Below are 9,805 nucleotides of genomic sequence, written 5' to 3'. Positions count from 1 at the left end.
ACACACACACACACACACACAAACAACACACAAACACACCCACACACACACACACACAAACACAACACACACACACACACACAAACACACACACACACACACACACACACCCACACACACACACACATGACTTGAGCAAGGACAATGTCCACATCTCACCATATCCCCAGCTGACAATGAGGAGAATCCTTAGGGGTAAATCGCTCACGAGCCACGCAATGTACATCAGACATACTGCATGCACATATTTCAATGCATGTATACCACACACCCTACTAAGCATATGGAAGCGGTCACGCGCAATCCCCTGACCGATACCCACAACCTTCCACTCTCTTGCTCTCCCTGACTACAATTACAGATTAATTGAACAGCCTTAAACCAGCCCCTTGTTTATAAGCTTAATGTTTTTAGAATGTCACCAGGCAAATATACCGCCTGTTCAACCTTGAAATTATTTTAATCAGGATATTAATTTTTACACCATATCGTGATATAAAAGTGGATTGTTCTTTTATACAATCAAGAGAGTCACACGTTTAGTTTTCAGTCAGTTTGGTCAAGTTTTCCAGTTCTGTACTACCCACTTGAAAGCTGGACTTTCCAGCCATTTAACCCATATAAAATTTCCTTTGCAGCTGAGGAAGAGTAGAGTCTTTTTAATCATATCTCATAGCATGAGGCCATGGCTAAAGTAGCAACATAAACATAGAAAAATGGAAGCAGCTGCTACGAAAAACAGCAGGATTCTGTATCCATACTTAATTTGTCTGGTTATATAGTAGGCAGTATACTGATCTGTAATCACTAATTAGTAAGTAATCGGTTTTATTATTAGTACTTACACACAGTAAGCAAATATATAATATTTGTTGGAATGTTCTCCACATGCCAATGATCTTTCTTAGGAATGCTTTGTTTCCATTTCATTGTATTTATTATTGAAGCACGGTCATGAGTTAGAAAAGTATAAAAACTGTTATTGTTAACCCTTCTAGCATTCCTTTGCTCAATTACCAACATTTTCTTCCATCTTACTTACTAGAATATATGTGTCTGGAATACGATCTGTGTAACACTTTTGATAATATTTTTGTTAAGTTTTTTGATAAACTGTGAAGAGCTACAACAGAAAGCCAAAAACCACAAGCTATGTAAACTATTCAAATGTTTCTGTGTATGTTTGACATTGGAACGTTCCACATCTTGGATAAAATGTTGAATTGTCTTTCACATTATGAATAAAGCAACATTTATGGTTGTGAGTAACCCGGGTTACAACAAAGATTTGTCTCAGTGAGTGTTGAATTCAATTGGCAATTCTTCACAGTGATCATTAACATAATGTGATCAGTCTGTCTGAGAAATAATAATACTTTTTACAGTATTTTACTGCAAACTAAGAAAGCATTCTCAATTCATTAGACTAATGTGCAGATCAGGCTCCATTCATACTATTCAGGTCACAAACATGGCATGATTTAATTTAGATTATTTCCATGGACTTAAATCTAAAATCTGAATGGTGCATCCCAATCCCTGCTTCAAGTTTTAGAAGTGAGCACAACATGAAAATGACTCTTAGACTGAGGGCTGAATGATGTCTAGCTGTACACAATCTGACCATCTGGTCTGGAATGAGAAAGTGCTTCCAATCCCTGAGATGTAACAATGCCAACCCAAAAGCCTGAAGGGTGTTGTTAAATATTTAGTTTCAGAGCGGTTTAACATCCTGGTTTTTAGAACTGTGGGTGGACTGTGTGTGATCTCTGATCTACAGCAGGTACTTTGCCCTTGACAGCAAATGGAAAACATCTGTGTGGCGTGGTCGCAGGTAGAACACACTTCAAAGTTTCGACCCAGAGAAAGCATGGCATCAGCAGTTTTCTGTCATTGCGGGTTTAAGTTTTTTGGCCTGCAGTGAACAGCATTTAATCAACGGGTTTAACTCAGTAAGACTGAAAATCCAACTGTGGATTTGTCACTCAGGAAATGGCCCTGTATGAATCTGCTTTGTGCAAAAAGTATTTTGCTACGGAGACTGAGATTTAACAAAAATACACACTTTATTCTTTCAACGTGTATCCATAGTTTATCACTTTCAGTTAAAATTGCTCAATGTTACTCAGCTTTCAGCCTCTGTGCAGTTTGTGTTGGTTTGTAATGGGCTACAATCTGAATCAAGATGTAAGAGTTGATGATCATGAAGAGCAAACCAGCGAGCCAGATCAACAGGAAGGTGTTGTAGCCTTCAAACTCCAGAAAGTAGGCTGGACACAACCAGATACCCTGATAGTGGAGACAAAATATAACAGTTTCTTTAGGCCAAGGTATTATAAATATTATAAATATTATAAAAATTGCAAAAAAAACTTAGACAGATGCCAAACAGCATTAATGCATCTTATACCATTTTAAACCCAGTATAATTAATGCCATTATATTATGATATAAAGATTTTGTCAATAAGCTGCATATATGAAGTCATGTTTAATTGTAACTCTGTAACTGTAAATGAACTGAATTACCTGCCCAGCAAACCAGAGGAGCAGCAGTCCGACTCCCTGTTTTAGTGACAGACTCAGGTGAGGGATGACCAGAGGGAGTAGACACAGGTACCACAGGAAGTACTACGAAAGGATAACAAGCAACATTGTTAAAGGCTGCGTGAAGGGTGTGAGCTGAGGCTAGATACAATTATTATACATATGATATTGTACACTAAATTAATATTTACAGTGGCTGGAGAGTTCACTGGAGAACAAAACAACCCAGTTCTAATAGCCAAACTAGCTGTGGGGTATTCAAATGAAAAGCTCCCTTTTAAAGTAAGGCTAGGAAGTAAAACTAATGACCGTGTGATATCAAACTGATTTTTATTCATTTTATTTTTTTCGTTTTACAGCTCATCTCAATCCTAAAAGCAATTCTGGCGATTGATTGATGAGTCTATAAACAGAATGGTGGTAGGGGTTTAATAATGACTGCCAGACAATGCATCATCTAACCTCTGCTTAGACTCTGTTTGTTGATGGTGCTTTATGTACCTGTGAAGTGCAGACTTTGTTGAAAGACACAAAGATGGCGGTGTGCAGGAAACAGCAGAATGCCAGGTCAGAGTGAAAGGCCCACGACGCTCCCAACAGCAGGATGAGCTGTGGGAGGAACGCTGCCAGGCCGAGCCACTGGCTCCACCTGCTGTCTGCACCAGCAAAAGAAAAGAACCTGAGCAGGCTTAGAAAGCTGCATCACTCTTCCAATTTTATAACCGATTTAATAAACAAGCACTTTATTGCTGCCAACCAGAAGCACTGTATCTCTGCACATGAGCTAGAATTTTATGCTGGTCTTGCATGGAGTCAAATTAGGAGGCTTTAAATGAGCCTCCTAATTTGAGAAAATAGGCTGAATGGGTGATTACCTGCAGTGAGGTAGAGCATATAGAAGTATGGAGAGAAGTTGTGTCTGATGTCTCTTCTGGTCAGATGGTACAAATAGGTCTCATGAAGGAACTCCCAACCATACCTTTAGGAGAGCAGAGTTTTAATATATTACTCAACTTTATATAAACTGTATATAAACTGATTTTACTGTTCCTAAATAATCATTGTCAAAGTAATATTTCAACATTTTACATCTTGTGTTACTAGCTAAATAATTCTCTCTGGACTAGCAGGATACGGTCAAACACTAACTACAATATTTTATACTGGCTATACTTGCAGAGTCAAAACATTGCAGGCAATGAAAGCCTTTTACTATGTGATTGTGTGTGATTTCTTTGTTCACCTCACATGTAATAAAAGAACGCTGTGAGCATACAGAAGACTCCTCCGGCCACACTTGCAAAGAGGAGCAGCTCTCGGTTGAAGAAGCTTCCAATAAACCCAATGAAGCCCCTCCACCTCCACCTCTTTCTGTCATCCTCTGATCTGGTCTCTGGTGTACGCAGGGTCAGAGCAATGGGCAGAGCATATGTAATTGGGTAGATTTTCATATGGACTGACAGACCATAGAGTATGGCTGCCCACATCAGATGCCGGGCTAGAAGAGAAAAAAGGTAAAAAGTGTAAGCATTACATCACAAAATGAACAATATCTGCATTATTTTACAGGGATAAAATGTACCTTCCATGCAGAGTAATGTCCCCAGCACCAGAGCTGCCAGGATTGACTCAGCATTCCCCCGGCTGGATACTCCCATCGGCAGTGGGTTGAGGAGCCACAGTGAACAAACACGACGTGCAGTCTGAACATAAATCAGCCCAAAACACAACTTTACCTGCACTGTGCATCGCCAAAAAGACTCTAAACTCTGTTGTTTTTATAGGACAAATTTCAATTATAGTTGGCAATGATTTATAAACTATTACAATACAGCAAATTTTATTGAATCAGATTGATTAAACGTGTCTGAAAACGTACCTCAGAGCCCAGACCTCTCAGGCGGAGGATTCTGTAGATGAGCAGCCCTGACAGCACATCACACACAATGAACAGGATCTTGCCAAATACCATGCTGAGGCAGATGTTAGGGGTGAGCATCCAGGCTAGGAGAGGGGTGTAGCGGTACGTGGATCTGTTGTACGGGGACTCCCCCTGTGCAAAAGTGAAACGATGTAGTACAGTAGAAGTGCACGTAAATGACATAAAAGAACTCATTATGCAGAATGTTATATTTTCATATTAATAGACCATTATTATTGAAGCAGTAGCACATAAGCAGTGCATATAAACTGGTTGAGGTGGAGCTACTTTACTTTTTTTTTTTTCATATAATGTTGGAGAGATTAATCTGTAACAATACATCATATTGTATGAACTGATGATATGATTTGTATGTGAAATCTTAAACTGAAACTAGTTAATATAGTTGACAAATATACGTAGTAGGGTAAAAAGTATATATATATATATATATATAATGTTCATATCACACACTATAATTAAGTTTGAATTGAATGTTAGTAGGTAGTACAGTAGAAGGACCATACAGTTTTCATTATATGGCAAATAATCTACAACTGTACTTAAGTAACGTTATATTAGTAAATGTAACTGTGGACCCAGCATTATATTATCAGCCTTATACTGAGCTTTATGTGGCCGCCTTGCTCCACTCAGAGGAGTGTAAGACTGCTGTTACCTCAGTAATGAATCTGGCAGCATCTGTGAACACATGGTAGTCGATGTCGGTGTACTTCACCACCATAGTCCTATCCTGGTAGTCTCCATAGGCAACCAAGGCCAGCCGTACAGCGAAGGAAGCAGTGAAAAGCACATGCTTCTCTGTGAGCTGGGTTATTAGTCTCTCCATCACCAACCAAACAGGGGAAACCGGATTAGCAGCACCAGGAGCTCAGTTAGTGGCTAGTTTGTAGTCTTTGAGCTGGAACACGTTAACGACACTTTCCGTGCCTCTGTGGCCATTTCAGCTGGCCTTTAACGTGCAGACATTACTGATAACGTATATTAAAGTCGTGTTTTGTTAATAAGCGATTCGTTTTTAAGTAAACAGACTTCAAACACGACAACTAGGAAGTTATCCGGAAGTGCGTCTCTTCTTCTTCTTCTTCTTCTTCTTCTTCTTCTTTTAGATTTGATTGCGCTGGCACCCAGCTATAGGTGCATTGCCGCCACCCTTTACCGGAACTGGAAGTATGGTACATTAGATTATAGATTATAGATTAATATATATATTTTTATATATTTAATATATTAACCCTATCCATTAACCCTGTTTTCCCTCATGTACTTACTCCATTACCTCCCTAATGTTTCTGATCGCTTGCAACATGTTCCCCTAACCGTTGAAAGCTCACTTTTTCCCTTTGCAGTGCTGCTTTAGTTCTCTCTCTGTCTCTTTTTATTAACATGCTGCACAAGATTCAGGATGATCACCACAATCTACATTTTACCAAGTAGATTGTTTTACCAATTCTGTGGTAGCGGTCCTTATTAAGCGCCGTGTGCCCTAACTGAGGCAGTAATGAAATCACTTCCTCCTAACCTGCTTTCTGCCACCACTCATCCTTTTTCCCCACCTGTTTTTTGTAACTGTAAAGTGTCTTCCTGTCTCTTTCATTTATATCCCCATATGTCCTGGCCAAAACCTTTGCAATTGGTTTTAAATGATTGTCTTTCCCTTCTGCTTTCCCTAAGTGGGAAATTGTTCACTGTTGGTGACCCTGAGCTGCCTTGTTTTTGCGGAGTATGTCTGCATCCTCATTCTCCTCAACACCCTGCATGAGCAGCGAACCACAGAAACAACCGTCCTTCCCTGTTATGAAGCCCATTATTAGCATTTTGATGGAATCTCAACACAAATTAAGATCTTGCCTGCATGGAAACTTCATGTCTTAAATACTACGGAGTTGCTGCCCCAGGCTAATATGAATCAATGATGCAATGGCCCTTGTTGTCTCCCCCTAACGCATTCTCAGTGGGAGCGTTGATAGCCATGAGTTCAACTGTGACATGAGGCTATGATCGTTGTTCTTTCATTAATTGCCACTTGAACTCTGGATTACTGGCCTCCTTTGATCTATGCTGTAAATATTAACTACTCTATTTGCATAATTCCTGTTCAATTAACTTTTGCACTATGGCTCCAGTAACTCCCACCGGAGTTACCAGAGGTTACGAGTTCCCTTTAAACATGTTTTTAAGATTATTATCAGTAACCATTCATGCTGAAATAGTGTACAGCCCCAGTCTTAAGGGGTTTGCAGTTGGAAGAAAGGCCCTGTGAGAAACAGGACACTAAAAGGATTTGTTGCTGTAAGATACTTATTCTTCTTTTATGTTTCGCTCAACATTTATACCCTGTCTGTTAGTTTTAGGTTTAAACTGCAGTATAGGATATTTAAAGATTCTCATAGACACCAGCAGTAGCATTAAAGGACACTTCACCCATTTGCATTAAGCTTTGTATCGTTAGAAACCCAGTCATATTTTTGAATGGTTCGTGCACCAATCCCATCATTTTCCCCTTGAGACGGGAGAGAATACGGATTTCAAGTGTTGCACTTCCTGCTTCCAATGATGTAAAAATCGTGCAAATTTTTGGATCACTGGAAGCAGTAAGTCTCATATCTTTGTAGAGGGGGGTGAGACTACAAACACTCTTTTCTCGGCAAATAGGCACCCAAATTTAGTAAATTTCAACTACATATATAACCCACTTTCAATAAAGATTAATGTTTCCACCGGTGAAATGATTCTTTAACACTGATTGATAAAACTGCAGGTTATCTATTTTATCACACATGACCAGATCTCAGAAAGTGTGAATAAATGGAATTGTCACAAAATGTGAGACACAGTATTTGCAAGCCACACGTTTATTCTGTATGTAAGAGCATAAAGATACATACAAATAACCAGTTCAATCCTTCATGTAAGCTCTTGTTGTTTATAGTCTATACTCATTATATGCATAATGATACAGTGACATATAGCTGCCCTTTGCTTGATTACAATTCTAGTAATACCCAAGGATATATCTATCTGACAATGTGATTTCATCACATTATTCTCTTTGGTTAATTGAATATCTAAGAAGATGGAAAGTGCAGAGAATCTTGCAACCGTCGCACCTTCATATGATATAAAAGCACAGTTGGCGGTTGAGAAAAGAGGCATAATAGACATTGTGATTAAGGCAAATTATTTCACAGGGTGTAAGATAAGAAAAAAAAAGACTTTAATGATAAACTAGAGTAGGGAGTGAGGGTGCAGCAAATAGGGCCATGCATTGATCAGTCTGGTAGACATACCAGATCTTAAGGATGAAATTAGGTGCTAAAGTTACAGTGCATGAACCTAATGTTCAAGAAGGCACAGGTAAACAGAATCACTCATGTAAGAAGTGATACAGACAAGAAGCCACAGATAAGAAAATCCAACACCACAATCTCATCATTCTGGTGTTGAAAATATAGGACGGGAACTTGGTGTGTGATTACAGAGATTAGGAAACTCTAGAGCGGTGGTTCTCAACATTCTTCTAGTAATACCAAAACTAAAATATTTATACTGTTGCTGTAGTAGATGTATTGTAACCCCCCTCCAGTTGAAAAACACCACTCTAAGCGATGTAGCGCTCACTCGGGGGAGCAGTAACGGCCAGCGAAGAGAATGCTCATGGAGGGGTTGTGTCGGATGAAGAAAAGGAAGGGGTGGTTTGCGATGAAGGTGGCTGGACGCATGGCGCAGCGCAGCATCATGATGGCACCGGTGGCAGCAGCAGCCTCGGTTCCCTCCTCGTTGACCTCCACAAAGGCCTTGTGGATGACCTTTGACAGCACCAGGTCGTTGGCGGGAGACATGCCTGTCAGCAGAGGAGAAGGGAAGAGAATATTTTAAATGAATAATAATGCCTGGTCTCACCTTCACGTGGCAGGAGCACACTGATTTGGAACAACCTCTGCACTGACTTGTTACTCCTTTGAGCTGTGAGGAACCAGTTCAGGTTTTGGGTGCCTGTTCTTTAAAGTTTTTATGAATATATCTGATATAGTCCAGGCACATGACCTACCGGAGAAGTCACTCATCGTCATGTCGAAGGCATCCACCATGCCCATGCTGACCAGGATATTCTTCATGTCATACTTCTCCTCCATCTTGAACCGTGGCAGCCCCACCTGCACCTCAACCTCATCCATCATGTCTGGACGAGTCCACTCCACAAAGTTCTCATAGTTCAGCTCCTTCTCCAGCTGAGGAGGGAGGAGTAATAATAATCAATTATTAGCTTGTTTGTGTCTTGTGGGTTTCTTAGTGTGTGCGCATGTAAGTGGGTCCTACCTTCTCCAGACCTGTTGTACTGTCCTCCATTTCATTGGGGAGGAAGATGAGCATGCTGAGCTCCTTTCCTTTGTAAGGCAGCTCTAGGATCTGTCCAATAGAGGGTTTCACACATTACATCAAATATATACTGCTCTGGTTTGGTTATTTTTGTGTATTAACAAGATATCTTATGGGATAACAAGCAACAAATAAAACTCTTATTCGGTAGTTTCATAAAATAAAGTCTGGGTAATAACCAATATAAACTAATATAAACTGAACTAGAAATTCTTCTTTGAATCTTGGTTAATCTCATTCACATACACAAGGTAATAGTTGATTGGTTCAGTTGTTGCCTGGTCAGTTAACAGTTGGTTGATGGACACATGCTGTATTAATGGATTAATTAGCAGAATTGCTTGATTACCTGGCAGCTGGCTTCAGGGATGAAGGTTAAAGGGAACTTAGTTTTCTGGTACATCATCTTCACTGGCTTAGTGTCATTCTGAAAACAGCAAGCAGAAAAATACACAAGCTGAAATCCTGTACACACCACACATTGTTGCACTGGAAATAATCAGCACAAACTCACAAAGTAGACGATCCTCTGAGTGAGAAATGGAAATAAATGTCCATAAAATATGTCACTAGGGGTCGTCAGTTTACTCATTGATAGAAAAAGGCTCCATTAAGGAAAAAGGTTGGGAACCACTGATATAGTGTGCAAGTTGTCAGTTGTTTGCCAATAAGTTAGAAGAACTTGTAGGCTTGCTGTTGATTTTTTTCAGTGTTTCTGTCTGTTTCTGTTGTTGACGAGTTCAAAACTCACTTTTTATTACTCTGAGGAAAGTCCAATGTCTTAACATGTTTTACTTTGGTAAACCATTTGTCAACCAGTAAAGCAAACACACCCTGTGAGCTAAGAAAATGTGTCTTTCCACACTAAATGAATCATGATTTCCTCTTAACTGGAGTATAGCAACCTATGATTAAGGATCACTGGGAAATGGTGAAA

The 9,805-nt window shown here is 39.7% G+C and overlaps 2 protein-coding genes across 4 annotated transcripts in view; both read right to left on the bottom strand.

Moving 5' to 3' along the window:
* Positions 1-2,047: 2,047 nt before the first annotated feature.
* pigm (phosphatidylinositol glycan anchor biosynthesis, class M) lies at positions 2,048-5,566 on the bottom strand. The gene is made up of 8 exons (XM_035654603.1): positions 5,147-5,566; positions 4,426-4,599; positions 4,129-4,249; positions 3,795-4,044; positions 3,422-3,525; positions 3,048-3,202; positions 2,529-2,630; positions 2,048-2,289 (listed from the first exon to the last, which is right to left on the bottom strand). The coding sequence occupies exons 1-8, from the start codon at positions 5,315-5,317 to the stop codon at positions 2,122-2,124; spliced, it is 1,245 nt and encodes a 414-aa protein (XP_035510496.1). The 5' UTR covers positions 5,318-5,566; the 3' UTR covers positions 2,048-2,121.
* A 1,759-nt stretch (positions 5,567-7,325) lies between these two features.
* Positions 7,326-9,805, bottom strand: part of LOC118325675 (leukocyte elastase inhibitor-like) — a 9,458-nt gene continuing 6,978 nt past the window's right edge. For 2 of the 3 annotated variants that reach the window (XM_035658560.1, XM_035658480.1), the window contains exons 7-10: positions 9,218-9,295; positions 8,809-8,898; positions 8,540-8,720; positions 8,106-8,332 (exon numbers count right to left, since the gene is read on the bottom strand). In XM_035658560.1, the coding sequence (XP_035514453.1) occupies positions 8,106-8,332; positions 8,540-8,720; positions 8,809-8,898; positions 9,218-9,295 (576 nt within the window). Of the gene's footprint in view, positions 8,333-8,539; positions 8,721-8,808; positions 8,899-9,217; positions 9,296-9,805 lie in introns of all 3 variants that reach the window. The other variant, XM_035658644.1, reaches the window with a different exon arrangement.

Source organism: Morone saxatilis, unplaced genomic scaffold (genome assembly GCF_004916995.1).
Source record: "Morone saxatilis isolate NCDOM2014 unplaced genomic scaffold, NCSU_SB_2.0 Contig0, whole genome shotgun sequence".
Lineage (NCBI taxonomy): Eukaryota > Metazoa > Chordata > Actinopteri > Moronidae > Morone > Morone saxatilis.
The sequence above is the reverse complement of the archived record's forward strand: the minus strand, read 5'-3'. Positions and strand labels throughout refer to the sequence as shown.